Raw genomic sequence first — 15,631 nt, 5'->3', positions numbered from 1 at the left:
AGCACCCACCTCACTCCCATGCCAGGTCCTTGTGGACTAGAAGAGCACAGACTAGAACACACACATCTTGGTCTCCAGGAGGTTAGAATCATAGATGCTTACTTGATTGCATGTAACCATCCCTGAACTGCAGAGTTTTACATGATGCTGTGATTAGAAGGAAGGTTTCCAGAACCAACACCTGAATCCTATACTCCATAGCAACATCAGAAGACTCACCTCAGGAAGGTCAATGTCTACATTTCCATCCATATCCCTGTAAGGGCAGAAAAACACACTGCCTCAATTGTGGATTAACTTCCCATTGGGATCTGCAGAGCTGAAGAGCCCAGAGCCGTGGGAAGGTTCTGTCCCTTTGAATCCCTTATTGTTCAGTGCTGTTTACATTTCACAGAGTTTGCAGACCCCATGCATTGACACCCCCACCCTTGTCATTCAGACCTTGCTCAGAATGCAAATAAGAGGGACAGCCATTGTGTTAGACCATTCTTGCATGGCTATAGAGAAATAACAGAGACTAGGTAATTTATAAAGAAAAGAGATTTGATTGGCTCATGGTTCTACAGGCTTTACAGGAGCACAGTGCTGGCATCTGCTCTGCTTCTAAGGAGGCCTCAGGAAACTTACAATTATTGCAGAAGGTGAACAGGGAGCAGGCAAGTCACATGGAAAAAGCAGGAGCAGGGTGGTGTGGGGGAGTTGCCACATACCCTTAAACAACCAGATCTCATGCAAACTCACTATCGTGAAGACAGCACCAAGCCGTGAGAGATCTGCCCCCATGACCCAAATACCTCCAATCAAGCCCCACCCCTAACACTGGGGATTACAATTCAACATCAGATTTGGTGGGAACACATATTCAAACTCTATCATTCTGCTATGGGCCCTCAAATCTCATGTCCTTCTCACACTGCAAAATATAATTATGCCTTCCCAATAACCCCCAAAGTCTTAAGTCATTCCAGCATTAACTCAAAAGTCCAAAGTCCAAAGTCTCACCTGAGATAAGGCAAGTCCCATCACCTATGAGCCTGTCAAATCAAAATCAAGTTCCAAGATATACAAATTCCATTTTATACTTCCAAAATACAATGGGAATATAGGCATTGGGTAAACATTCCCATTCCAAAAGGCCAAAAGAAAGGGGCTACAGGCCCCATGCAAATTTGAAACCCAGCAGGGCAGTCATTAAATCTTAAAGCTCTAAAATGATCTCCTTTGACTCCATGTCCTACATCCAGGGAACAATGGTACAAAGGGTGGGATCCCAAGGCCTTGGGAAGCTCTGTCCCTGTGACTTTGGCTGCTGTTATGGGTTGTTGAGTGCCTGTGGCTTTTCCAGGCTCAAGGTGCAAGCTGCCAGTGGATCCACCATTCTTGGGTCTGGAGGATGATGGCCGCCTTCCCACAGTTCCGCTAGGCAGTACCCCAGTGGGGACTCTGTGCGAGACCTTCAACCTCACATTTCCCCATCTGCATAGCCCTAGTAGAAGTTCTCTGTGAGGGCTCTGTCCCTGCAGCAGGCTTTTGCCTGGGCATGCAGGCTTTTCCATACATCCTCTGAAATCTAGGTGGAGGCTGCCAAGCCTCATTCAGTCTTGCACTCTGTGTGCCTGCAGGCTTAACACCATATAGAAGCTGTCAAGGCTTATGGCTTGCACTCTTGCACCCTCTGAAGCAGTAGCCCAAACTGTATCTGGTGCCTTTGAGCAGAGACTGGAGCTGGAGCAGCTGGGATGCAGGTAACAGTGTCCTGAGGCTGCATAGGGCAGTGGGGCCCTAGGCCTGGCCCATGAAGCCATTTTTTTCCTCTTAGGCCTCTTGGCCTGTGATGGGAGGAGGTGCTGCTGCAAAGGTCTCTAAAATGCCTTGAGGCCTTTTCCCCATTGTCTTGGTTATAGCACTTGGCTCTTTTTAGTTATGTAAATATCTCTAGCAAGTGGTTGCTCCCTAGCCTGCTTGAATTCCTCTCTCGGAAAAAGCTTTTTCTTTCTCTGCTATATAGCCAGGCTGCAAATTTTCCAAACTTTTATGCCCTGCTTCCCTTTTAAATGTATATATTCCAGCTTTAAGTCATATCTTTGCTCCCACACCTGAGTATAGGTTGTTAGAAGCAGTCAGGTCACATCCTGAATGCTTTGCTGCTTAGAAATTTCTTCTTCCAGATACCCTAAATCATCACTATGACGTTCAAACTTCCACAGATCCCTAGGGCATGGACACAATTCAGCCAAGTTCTTTGCTAGGGCATAACACACATAACCTTTGCTTCAGTTCCCAATGAGTTCCTCCTTTCCATCTGAGACCTCGGCAGCCTGAACTTCACTGTTCATATCACTGTCAACAGTTAGGCCATAACTATTTAACCAGCCTCTAAGAAGTTATAAACTTTTCCTCATCTTCCTGTCTTCTTCTGAGGCCTTCAAACTCTTCCAACCTCTGCCTGTTATCTAGTTCCAAAGTCACTTCCACATTTTCAGTTATCTTTATAACAATGCCCCACTCTTCTGTACCAATTTTCTGTATTAGGCTGTTCTTGTACTGCTCTAAAGAAATACCTAAGACTAATTTACAAAGAAAAGAGGTTCAATTGGCTTTACAAAGAAGCATGGTGTATTCCCTAGAAGTTAACTTAACTCCTTGACTTCTAGGGAGACCTAGGAAACTACAATCATGGCAGAAGGGGGAAGAGTCATGTCACATGGCAAAAGCAGGAGCAGGGGTGGGGCAGGTGCCACATACTATTAACCACATCTCACAAGAATTCACTCAGTATCACGAGGATAGCACCAAGCCATGAGGGATCCACACCCATGACGCAAACATCTCCCACCAGGCTCCACCTCCAACACTGGGGATTACAACTCAACTTCAGATTTGATGGGGACACATATTCAAACTATATCAGCCATCACCAAGAACTTGTGAATTCTGGATTTATGAAACTAAAAGAAGTTAGGCCAGCAGTCACTCCTTATTTCTTTAATGTACTTTAACAAGGGCAACTGATAAAGTGTTTTGTAGAATAGCAGCACCTCCAAAGACCCATAAACAGTGCAGTTGCATTACACATTCACTCTCCATGAACTTTGCATCTTCAAAGGAGATACATATCTGTTGGAGACCATTCAGCCTATTGAGTGGTAGGCACTGGGGAGGGGGTGCATTTTAAAAGATTACGAAGTTGAATCAGAACCAAAAAAACCACCTTTTTTTTTTAGACGGAGTCTCACTCTGTGGCACAGGCTGGAGTGCAATGGCATGATCTCGGCTCACTGCAACCTCTGCCTCCTGGGTTTTAAGTGATTCTCCTGCCTCAGCCTCCTGATTAGCTGGGATTACAGGCACGTGCCACCATGCCCAGCTAATTTTGTATTTTTAGTAGAGATAGGGTTTCTCTATGTTGGCCAGGCTGGTCTCAAACTCCTGACTTCAGGTGATCCTCCTGCCTCGGCCTCCCAAAGTGATGGGATTACAGGCATGAGCCACCGTGCCTGGCCTAAAGACCACCTTTTGAAGCTGCATCCCTAACTCCTGCCTCTCATCACAGATGTAAATTCCTGATTCCACTGGTGGGGTTGGGGAGGGATGGGTGTCTCTGTGCTTATGTTAGGGAAAAAGAGGAAAAATGATGCAATCATGTTTTTTTGCTATTCACATATTTAGGGGGACTTGTAATATTTGGATAGTAGTAATATTAAGAGGAGGAGCAGGCTTCAGCTTTTGATGATGCTAAAAACATTTGGAAGAATACAGTCTCATAGACTAAAACTTGAAGGGCTCTCAAAGAAAAACTGATACAAAGTCAAAGGGAATACAAATAAACATTAACATCAAATGGGGGTAGTCCTCCCTTTCCTCCTCATCCCCTGGGCATCCATAACATAACCCTTTCAGAACTTTTGTTTGTTTGATCAGGAGCCTGTCTGAGTGCTAAACCAATGCAAACAGAGCTCAGTGTGAATTTTTGTTACCAAGCTACAGAGCTGATTCTTATACTCAATATCATAGCAGATTAAAGTATCTTGTTCAGAGCAAGATTAAGTACGGAGTTTTTTGCCATGTACAAGTCACCTTATGCATGTCAGTGACTCTGAGCTCACCCCACTAATGAGATAGAGAACAAGAGGCATGGCATTGGCATAACTTGGGTCTCTCTTGTTCTTGCCACCCATAAGAGATGTCAATCTGCATGGACCTCATACAGGGTACTTTTGTGTGAACAGATACTAGGATATTCATCCCCATCTTGTATTAGTATCTGGGAGAAGGCTGGAGAAAAATTCTCCGGTAGAGTATTTAAAAATTAAAGACTTTTCTGCATCTATTTAGCTAAGAGAAAGAACCATGCCTTTTGTAATCAGCTTGGGAAACCCCACTAGACTTCATAATTGAGAGTCTTTTCAATGCATGCCACCAATCTAATTCTCTCTCACTAAACAAAAGATGAAACTAGAGTGAGTCATGTATTCACAGCTGTCTCTCTTGTTAACTCTGTGCAGATTGATCTTTTGTTGGAGACTTATCTAGCTTAAATACAGAATTAGCAGATTTTAGTGTTCTCCTTAATCTTTAGAATATTGTCATTGGGAAAAGAAATCGATTCCTCTATCTTGAACCATTTTTCCCTCTGTGCCACAGAGCAACCAATGTTGAATGGGCAGTAATGGGAAACATTTTCCATAGAAGTAACTGATATAAAGTAATTTCGCTAAGACACTGTGAGGAAAATGTGGTGGAATATTGGGTATGTAAAATGAGAGGCAGATTTGCCAACATTTATTTAAATTGGAGCTGAAAGAACATGTCATTCTTGAAATTTGCAATAGCCACCCCCTTCATCATGCCCAGAAATGTCTAGCATCCCTGCATGTGGCTCTTATCCAAGAAGCTTCTTGGTAATAGGGTCTGAAAAATGAAGGTCTCCACCCAAGAATGTCTTGTGAGCATGACTCTGGGACCAGTAGAAAACAGCAACTTTTCAATGGTTTGCTTGAGGGAGGGAGGAGCAGAGCTAGAAGGGATATGTGCCTTGCCTTGCAGATAAGTTAAGAAAGTGTCCTGCAGCCTGGCGTGGTGGCTCACTCTGTAATCCCAGCACTTTGGGAGGCTGAGGTGGGTGGATCACTTAAGGTCAGGAGTTTGAGACCAGCCTGGCTAACATGGTGAAACCCTGTCTCTACTAAAAATACAAAAAAAATTAGCTGGGTGTGGTGGTGGGTGCCTGTAATCCTTGCTACTCAGGAGGATGAGCCAGGAGAATTGCTTGAACCTGGGAGGTGGACGTTGCAGTGAGCTGAGATGGCGCCATTGCACTCCAGCCTGGGCAACAAGAGTGAAACTTCATTTCAAAAAAAAAATTAATAATAAATAAAAGAAAAGAAAGAAACCATCCTGCCTTGTTTCTCAGGTACACATGGGAAAGGGAAGAATGGAGTCTTGGCTCCAGCAGTCCCCAGGTGACTTCTGTGTGAATAAATCACTAAAAGAAGTGGGATTCTGGAAGCTGTTCCTCTGACTCACCGGGTAATGGCTTTTTTCTCTGAAAAGATTCTCAGACAGAAATCAGCTTCCTGGTGGGGCTCAAAAGTGCTGGGAATCAGGATGTACTCCCCAGGGGGCAGCTTGAACCGGTCGGAGACTTCTCTCAGGTTGATGAACGTCTTGCTTCTGGCCCGAGAAGCGTGGTATCTGAAGAAGTCTTTGTTTAGGTGTTCGTCTTTGTCAGGGCACTGCAATGGGCAAGAAAGGGAGGCGTTTCCTAGGGAAGTTCCTCTTGGCTTTTCGGACACAATTCATGGACTCTTGGTTGAGTCTCAGGTGTGAGACTGAGGAGGAGCCGCGAATTTAGAACTCAGATGGAGAACTCTGAAATGCAGTGTGGTTCCCACCTACCTCATAAATGGCATAGCCGATTGTCAGCACATTGGCACCAAATCTCTTGAGTTTCCTTCTATCTTTCTGCATCAGGGCTACAAGGAAACTACACTCCTCCTGCCCCTCATCTTTCTCAGTCAGAGACAATTTTATTTGTGGATTGGTCCAAAAGGTATCTGTCATTTGGGAGAGGTAGATTATTTTCCCCTTTAAAAAAAAAACCCACAAAGACCACACACACACACACATACACACACACACACACACACACGCACATACAACTATCCGCCCTCATTATATATCCTACCAAACATGAGAAAGTAATACCTTCTCTCCCTGTTCAGTAAGCCCTCCTACCCTACTTTTGATAATCCCCAACGAGAATGCAAAGTATTCTCTCTTTCATTTCCACCTTCTCTTCAACCATTTCCTATGCAGTTTTTTAAGGACATTCTTCTGGGTCTAGTCTGCTAAAGCTTGTTCTATCAGTTTTTTTTCCACTTAATATTTCAAAGGAGAGTGCAGTGGACTTCTGGTTGTCCCCCTGGCATCTACTTGATGGTGGGCAGTTTGAGTAGGATTGACCTCGAGCACTGCTCCAGCATGAATTCTGATTGGTCTGTGCCAGTCCTTTTTGCCACTGAGGATTGAACAAAGCCAATCAATGCATAGCATTCACCGGACAATATTAGTTCAAGGAATTTCCAATTAGAGGGAAGTTGAGGGCTTTTGTTTGATACCCCCAGGAGCTCTTGCTGTTCATGTGAATGAGGGCTCAGGAAGCCCTGGATACTGCTGCCAGCCCTCCTGTGATTATAAAGAAAGCCAGACAGAGAAAGAAGTCAACACAGAAAAGAGGGCAGAACAGTGAATTACAAGCAAATGGAACCAGGGCCCTGATAGAACTGTGCCTGAAGACCACCCTACTTTTCCTCTGAGCTCTTCAATTATGTGAGATAACAAATCCTTTCTATTGCTAAACTGGCATGAGTCATGCTTTCCATTCCTTGTAATGGAAAATAACCTAAGTGGTAAAACAAAGGAGGTTTCCCCAAACAATTCTTATCCAACTAAATCTTTGCAGCCTTTTTTTCCCAGTCACTTTTGAAATCTTACTATGTTTCAGGCTTTCTCTGAGGACCCGGCCCTTATCCTTTGGTGTCCTGGGTTGGAAGGGACACTTGGGAGTGGCAGAGAGAGTGACAGGCAGCCTACCTACCCAGGAAATTGCGGCAGCCTCCAGCCGTGGAGCCGCGAACCCAGCTTCCCTGATGGACCGTCACCTCCCATTTGTGGATCGCGTCTTCCTCCAGGGCATCGGGAGTGAGGTTGCAGATCTCTACTTTATCAAAGTGGGCCTTGAAGTCCTTAAATGCCATCCTGCAGCAAAGTGGAGAGACGCGATGCACAGGAGGGCGATGGTGAGGGCATCATCCATTCACTCATTCATTAAATCATTCACTTATTCATTAAATCATCTTGTTCCTGTCCGCAAGGAGTGGGAGGACTGCAAAGTGTGGGGAGATGGAAAATTTTTTCAAAGTAAAATAAAGGTTAAAAACGTAAAAACCAGGGTAAAAATATAGATTGATTGTAGATGTTAAGTGCTACAGAGAAAAACCAAATTGGGCTGAAGGATGGGAGCGTAGGGGTGGGATGCTATTTTAAACAGGGAGGTAAGGGAAGGCCTTACTGATGGGGCACATTCTGAGTGGAGACCTGAACTACCAGGTCCTGGGCAGGGCAGCTCTCTGGGGGTCTAGGCAGATGGACAGCAAGGTCCCGAGGCAGAGAGGTGCTTGAGGTGCTCACAGAACACCAGGAAGGCACGAGGTGTCTGTAAGGAATAAGATCAAGAGATCATAGTACGTCAAATAGGTATAGAGATTTTGGCTTTGACTCTGAGAAGATGGAGAGCCATTGGAAGGCAAACAGAGGAGTCACATGCTCCATGGCTGCTGTGTTGCGAACAGACTTTGGGGACACAGGTGGAAGCAGAGAGGCAGCTAGGAAGTTAGTGCCGGTGTCCAAGTGAGAGACAAGGGTGGCTTGGTCCAGGCTGATGGTATGGGAGGTGATGAACAGTGGCCAGATTTGAGACACATTCCAAAGGTAAATTTTATAGGATTTGCTAATGGACTGGATGTGGGGAAGGAGTGAATGAAAGGAATCAGGATGTTTGATTTGAGTGACTGGAAGGATGGAGATGGGGAAGGCTGTGGTGGGGCAGTTTGAGAGAGAAGCTCAGGAGATCAGGTTTGGGCACGTGAATGTGAGATGTCTATTATACATTCAAGGAGAGATGTTAAAGTAGACCATTGAATATGTGACTCTGGAATCCTGGGGAAAGGAGCTGAAGATAGAAACCTGAGAATTAGTGTAAAGATAGTTTTTAAAGTCAAGAGACCAGACGAGACGCCTAAAGAGTGGGAATAGACAGCCAGGAGGCGGACCATGGATGGGGTCCTGGGACACCTCAGTGCTAACAGGTTAGGGAGATGAGAGGGGGCCAGGACGGGATGTTGAGAAGGAGCTCAGGTAGGAGGAGGACCACCAGGGCATGTGATCCCCCGCAATCCAGCACGTCAAGGGCTCCTGATGGATCAAGATAATCCGATCGAGCAAAGTGAGAGTCGGTGGCGTCCCTGGCAAGATCAGGGTGAATGGGGTGGTGGGGCACACTCATAGCTGAGTGGAGTCGAGAGAGTAAGGGAGAAGAGGAACTGGCGGGCTTGCTGTAGAGGACAGGAGAGAGCTGGGTTGGTCACCTGAGTGGGTCAAGAGAGGCTTTTTTTTTCTTTGCAGGTAGGAGAAATGATAGTGTTGGAGTGCTAAGGGGAATGATTGAGAAGAAGGGGGGAATTCATACGTAAGGGGAGAGAAGAGAGTTGCAGGAGGTACATCCTAGAGCCGGTGAAGAATGGAAAGAGGCTACACAGGGCTTCAGAGTCAGGATTCCAGGAGGAAGGGCTCCACGCACAGAGTGCATGATTTAACACTACCCATCACCTTGGGCAGGCTCAGCCCAGGTGTCGGGGCAGCTCCTTCAAGAGGGGCAGGGCAATGGATCACTCACACGGACGCTCTTCTTTGTGGAGCCTCCTGCTGTGAATTTCCGAGTTTCCTCTGCCCGGCTTCTCCCACCGTCTGCACCAGACCTTCCTTCCACTAGCCTGACCTCAGGTAGCCTCTCAAACTCTGGTTTCTACCTCCTGCTCATATGCAGCAATTACTGTGATGGTACTAATTCCAGAACTCAGCTTTCTTCCTGCAGTTTTTGCTCCTCTCTTGTAACCCCCTAACTCAAAGTCCCCTGTACTTCAAAATTCAAAGTTTATCTGTAATTTCTAATTTGACAGCTTGGGAATCTCTCAAGCACCCTGCACGTGTTCCACAAATCTGGGGAACCTAAACCCTCATGGTTCCTGAGGCAGAGATGGCTGGCAGTCATCAGCACAGGACCAAGACTGCACCTTACTCCTTCCATTTGGGAGTAGAATGTGAGCCGTGACGCATTTACTTCTGAGTCAAGATTTTTAGAAAGTGAGAGTGTCTTTTTCAATGTTTTATTTTATTCTTCTCTTCTGCTGGCTATGTGCAGATGATGAAGTGACCTTAGAAGATGGCAGAGCCACACAACAGAAGGCGTTTGGGTCCCTGAATCACTGTATGAACAGAGCCACCCACAGAATATGAACATCCTCCCTGGACTGTCATAATGAGTGAGGAAAAAACTTTACTGTGTTTGAGCCTTTATATATTTGGGGTCTATTCACTACTGCAGCTAGTGTTACCTTGAGTCATTGGTGCCTTGAATTACAGAACTGCCACAACGAAATTCTAAAATATGTTAGCAGTTGAGCAAGAGGGAACATGGAACTGTTGGAGCTGGAAAATGGTTATCTATGTTATGCAGTGGCAAAACATTGGGTAAATCTGTTGCATGTTGTTATGGACTGAATGTTTGTGGCCTCCCCTAAATTCATATGTTGAATCCTAACACTCGAAGTAGTAGTGTCAGGAGGTGGGGCCTTTGGGAGGTGACTAGGTTGTGAGGGTGGAGCCCTTATGGATGGGGTTAGTGCCATTATAAAAAAGGCCCCAGAGAGCTGCCTCGCCCTCTTTCTACCATGTGAGGACAGAGTGAGAAGGATCCATCTATAAATCATCTATAAATCAGAAACAGGGCCCTCCACAGACATAGGTTCTGCCTGTGTCATCTTCTTGGACTTCCTGGTATCTAGAACTGTGAGAAATAAATTCCTGTTCTTTGTAAGCCACTCAGTCTATGGTATTTTTTTATAGCCACCCAAATAGACTAAGAAAACTATAAAAATACAGAAGGCAGAACAAATCACTACTGAGGCTGTGTTCTATGGGAAAAGAATGAAAAAGGCTGGAATAGTCATGGTTTTGGGTTGTAGTATTTTTTTTTTTTTTTTTTTTTTGAGATGGAGTCTCACTCTGTCGCCCAGGCTGGAGTGCACTGGCACAATCTCGGCTCACTGCAAGCTCCACCTCCTGGGTTCACGCCATTCTCCTGCCTCAGCCTCCCAAGTAGCTGGGACTATAGGCGCCCGCCACCACGCCTGGCTAATTTTTTGTATTTTTAGCAGGGGTGGGGTTTCACTGTGTTAGCCAGGATGGTTTCAATCTCCTGACCTCGTGATCCACCCGCCTTGGCCTCCCAAAGTGCTGGGATTACAGGCGTGAGCCACCGCGCCCGGCCGTTGCATTTTAAAAGCTGTTACAAGAAAGAGATGAGCTCAGGCAAGACTTGATTGGTTGGAGCACATGAAAGGGAATAGAGCCAGAAACCAGAAATTTGGTCTTGCAGGGTTAGAAGGGCCAACTTCTAGAACCCAAACAGGAAGAAATAAGACTGAAAAAGATGCTAGAGATGAAGGCCCAATACAAATATTCAATGAAACAAAGAGATTCAGGCCAAGGGAAAGTCCAGAGTAGAAATGTTTACTTCCTACGTAGGTCAATATCTTTAGATGCTTTCAGGGCAGCTGCCTTCAAAGGTACCTCTCACCAAGGTGGGTGTGGAGGGAATGGACCCTGTGAGCAGCAGGGCTGCCTGTCTTCAAATTCACTGTGTAAGCCTGGATGACAAAGAGTGCCAAGGAGGTGTGTCAGGCTGGAGACCAGAGGCTCTTCCTCTATTGGATTGCAGGAACCCCCTGAAGACTCTTCAACAAACCAAGAGCTGGGGTGAGCCCCCACCAAGACAGGAGGGAGATTAAATTTCCCTCTAATCTGGGTGTATATGAGGGGTCTGAGACAGATGAATTTGATTTGCCAAAAATGGAGAGAGAAGGCTGGGCGTGGTGGCTCATACCTGTAATTCCAGCACTTTGGGAGGCCGAGGTGGGTGGTTTCTCTGAGGTCAGGGGTTCGAGACTAGCCTGGCCAACACGGTGAAACCCCATCTCTACTAAAGATACAAAATGAGTCGGGCGTGGTGGCGCATGCCTGTACTCTCAGCTACTTGGGAGGCTGAGGCAGGAGTATCACTTGAACCTGGGAGGCAGAGGTTGCAGTGAGACGAGATCACACCACTGCACTCCAGCCTGGGCAATAAGAACAAAACTCCGTCTCAAAAAAAAAAAAAAAAAAAAAAAGAAAGAAAGAAAAAGGAAAGCGAGAGAGAAACACAGTGCTCCTGACGCCCCAGGGCCATGGGACTTGCTCATATCTGCAGTTAACACAGGAACAAGCACTGTACCAGAATTCCCCATCATCCAGAGCAGTGTGACACAGACGCTTCTGCTCAGCTGGACCAACAGAACGCCACTCCGGAGAACTAGGAGTAAACAAAATTGGTGTTCAGGCAGAGGTCATGAAGAGCAACAATGGCCTTGATGTGGAACCCACAGTGTGCGGTTATGGAGGAAATAAGACCTACTTAGTAACTACTCACTGGGTCCCAAAAATGCACCCAGGGATGTAGCGGCAGGTGAGCCACTGGCCCCCAAATAAGAGGGCTGGTCAGAAAGTACATCTCCAAGTGTTGCTGATGGATAAAATACCCCTGAGGATGATCTGAACCACCGACATGGAAGATTATCTTGGGATAGTCACAAGGCATTGCATGCCTGTGGGGTAGCAGAAGAGCCCGGCTGGAAGACACAAGTCTGCTGACTTTCGTGCTTGGCCTCCAACTTGCCATGTGACCTGGAGCAGTACTTGGCCCTTCCTTAATGGATAAGCTGACACTTGGAAAGGTGATAATGCCTTACACCTGCCCATGCTTGATGTTGTCTGTACCCGGCACCTTTTGTATGTGACCTCGCTAGCAAGCCAGGTGGGGTTCTGTGAGCTAGGTGTGCCCATCCTGCAGATAAGAGGGCTCAGGTAGGCCCATGGAAACACTCTCAGGGAAGAGTAGGGGTAGGAATGGCTGCCTGTCACTCTCCAAACTCAGGATTTGTGACTCCAAGTTCATTGCATTTTCTGTGACTCCCACAGCCGCCTCCAAATAGTTCAAAGTAGGTCACCACTGTTGCGGTGCTACAGCCAATGTGGCAGCTCCCTCTAATCCTGTGATCTCGACTCAACCTCAGGGGAGTGCTCAGGTGATCCAAGGGGAGGATCAGCACAGATCTGTCTCCAGGTGCTCGGGCCAGGGTCAGAAGAGTGGAACTGGCAGCCATTATTTTCTTTTGGAGCCATTATCCTAAGTGGCTCACACCCAGATAATTGGCCTGACAGGCTGGCCATGCGGTGCCTTCAACCCTACTCACATGTCACCAGCAGCACAGCGAAGTCAGGGAGTCGGGATGGCGCCTGCCCCTCCCATCACCCATGGAGGCTGCATGAGTGGAAGACAAACTTCATTCCAGCCTTGGCTCCCACTTTCTTGATTTCTACCTCTGTGAGTCCCAGAAAATGGGAGACAATGGCCCATTTTCCCTTTATAGGCTACGATCTCAAAGTTGAGGGGCACTGCACATCTTACAACATGATGCAGTCTCACTAATTTTGGTTTCAGTAGTTCTCTGTGCTTGCCATTTCTGCCAGGAGAGGGAGGCCAATCTCTTTCCTCCTCAACCCATCTCAGCTCATCTCTGCCAATGCTTCTTGGTTCTCAGAAGGCGGCAGCCAAGGCCAGAGCAGAGGATGGTGGGACGAGAGCCTCCATGGGACGATGACAGCCTGGAAAGCACAGGCCTGTGTGCTCTGCCCTCACGCTGGGGTCTGGCTAATACAGCAGTGGCTGCACCATGTCTGATGACCTGGTAGCTGTGTCTGGACTGAAGACAAACACTGGCTCAGTTTTAACCAAGTTCTAGACTAGCTTCAGATTTCCCCAGAAGCTCAGGGGCCATGGATGTGGCAGGAAAGGGCTTCAGGAGCCCAACAAGCAGAGGAGGAGCAACAGCTTCAGGCAGGCCCTGCCACGCACCCACACAAACATCCCTGGTTCTTAGTCACCTGGGCCACTTCCCAAGGGACCAGGGCTGGAGGAGCTGTGGGGACACACACAGAAAAGGCAGACCCTTCTTGATAACTGGGAGCCAAAACTCTGGTTAACAGCTCTGCAATAGATAAAATTCCAATTCCATGTCCTCGATTTTTTTTCCTTTTAAAAAAAAAAAAAAAGAGATGGGGTCAACATGCTCTGTTGCCCAGGCTGGAATGCAGTGGCGCAATCATAGCTCCCTGCAGCCTCAATCTCTCATACTCAAGTGATCCTCCCACCTTGGCTTGCTGACGTGTTGGGATTATAGGCATGAGCCACCATGCTCAGCCTCACTTCTATTTCTCTGCTGGGCTATTGGGCCTCTGCCACGGTCAGTGACCATCAGAGAGAATCCTATAGTTACATGCTAGGTAATATTTCAGGGATTCCGACACTCCAAATACACACACACACACAAACACACACGCGCTTATGCATATGCACACTGCTTACTGGAGTTACTCACAACTACAGATAAAGCTTTTCACCATATCACTGGGTTATAAACATCACCATGGGAGGTAACACATTTATGTATTGACATAAATACAATTTGTGAAAGTTAGAGTGCTGTTGTAAAAGTCTTTCTTGAGAATCAACCTTGATGCAAGGTGGGCCTGAGGGCTGAAAGGGGAGGAAGAAGGGGCACCCCAGAATCGGGACAGGATCCTGAGTCAGAGCCCGGGAGGATAGTAGACAGGCCACTCCTTCACATGTCTGCACAAGCCAGCTCTGGCCCCACACGCCCCGGGAAGCAGCCAGAGAGGCAGGATAGGGTGACTGACCTGTCGCTCCACGACCCGTTCCACTCAACCTGGCCCCAAGGGTTCCGGATTCGGATGAGCTCGATTCTCTGGCCTCGGAAGCTTACCTAGAAGGGAAAAGCACGAGGGAAGTGTGAAGTGATAAATATGATGGAGGTTTGGCCACATTCATCTATGAGCTCCAGGTGGACCAGCTCCATCCAGAACCGGTTCTGTTGAAAGTCTCTTGCCTAAAACGCTGCTGAAGGTATGTAGAAGTTTGTCAGTTCTTAACCAGCCCTTGGAACCTTCTAATTCCTATTGAATAATTGTTACTATTGCCAATGATATTATATTAAGCACCAAAATGCTTATGACACATCTGGGAAGTAAAGTAGAATTGTAATTAACAAGAAATCAGTCCATATGAATCTAGAAATGGGTTTCTCTCTAGACTTGGATCTCCCTAGAGGCAGGAGCCAAGTCTTAGGCATCTTCAGCATCTAGCAGAGTGAATGGTAAAGAGTAGTCCTCAAAGGTGCTCATGAACTATTACTGAACTTTCTTCATCCTAGCATCCCATGCACAGATGAATGATAAGAAAATAAGCACATGTTGGGAATTTAAACACAACAATAAACAAAAACAGCTTTTACGTCTTCTAGACCCAATATTCTCCTTATTTCAGGTGTCTGTGAGGATTCCTGCTGTTCACCTCAATCACCCTTGAGCCTGTGTGCCCTCAGGCTCTGTCTGGGAGCAGGGACAAGGGCCAATGCATTTGAGAAGGGTTTTGGAGGAGAGAGAGTGAAAGTAAAAGACTTCTAGTTATCGACTAACCAGAAACTGTAGCAGTCAGAATGTTTTATCCTTATGCATTTGGCATAAATTATATTTTGGATGTGTAAAAATTCAAGTAACATCAACTCTTCAGAGTCCAAGATGTGGCTTGTGGCTCACCATTAAAGGGGCTCATTTAATTTGAAAGGTTCAGGGCAGGTGAGTTCCTTGTAGGGGGAGAGGAAGCAAAATCAAGCAAACCAAGATGATGAGAGGTGTCTGTTATTACGTGGAATACGTAGAAGATCTAACCTAGAAACATCACATGCCCGCTTGAGTGAACAATCTGCAAGTCATCTATGATGCCCGCTTGAGTGAACAATCTGCAAGTCATCTATGGATGGTGAAGGAGGACAAAGGAACCAACACAAATAGCTAACATTCTAAAGAATCCCAAAGAGTCCAACGGCGTCTCACACCTTGGCTCCAGTGAGGAGGAAGGGCAGGGTCTCCCTTCTGTGTTCTTTACTCCCCACGCATTCAGAGGATGTCACTCAAAAGGTGGGTGGCTATACAAGACCAGGGGCATCTGCACCTTCTAAGTACTGGGCTTGAGACTGGTCCAGGGAGGCATGGACTGGGCAAGGCAGGCTGCTGGGCTTTGCTGAGCTTGAGTCTGGCAGAGTGATACCTTTGGCTTCTTGTCCTCCTCTTTCATTCAATTCTTTCTTTCTCTTCCCCTTGTGCCCCTCAAGGATCT

At 46.7% G+C, this 15,631-nt stretch overlaps 1 protein-coding gene across 2 annotated transcripts in view; it reads right to left on the bottom strand.

Moving 5' to 3' along the window:
• Nucleotides 1-15,631, bottom strand: part of CAPN9 (calpain 9) — a 54,332-nt gene that overhangs the window by 15,724 nt on the left and 22,977 nt on the right. For both annotated transcript variants that reach the window (XM_063707746.1, XM_063707742.1), the window contains 6 exons: nucleotides 14,134-14,219; nucleotides 11,612-11,689; nucleotides 7,100-7,260; nucleotides 5,899-6,056; nucleotides 5,527-5,735; nucleotides 220-256 (listed from right to left, as the gene is read on the bottom strand). In XM_063707746.1, coding sequence (XP_063563816.1) covers nucleotides 220-256; nucleotides 5,527-5,735; nucleotides 5,899-6,056; nucleotides 7,100-7,260; nucleotides 11,612-11,689; nucleotides 14,134-14,219 — 729 coding nt within the window. The remainder of the gene's footprint in view (nucleotides 1-219; nucleotides 257-5,526; nucleotides 5,736-5,898; nucleotides 6,057-7,099; nucleotides 7,261-11,611; nucleotides 11,690-14,133; nucleotides 14,220-15,631) is intronic.

This window comes from Gorilla gorilla, chromosome 1 (assembly GCF_029281585.2).
Source record: "Gorilla gorilla gorilla isolate KB3781 chromosome 1, NHGRI_mGorGor1-v2.1_pri, whole genome shotgun sequence".
In the NCBI taxonomy this organism is placed as follows: domain Eukaryota; kingdom Metazoa; phylum Chordata; class Mammalia; order Primates; family Hominidae; genus Gorilla; species Gorilla gorilla.
The sequence above is the reverse complement of the archived record's forward strand: the minus strand, read 5'-3'. Positions and strand labels throughout refer to the sequence as shown.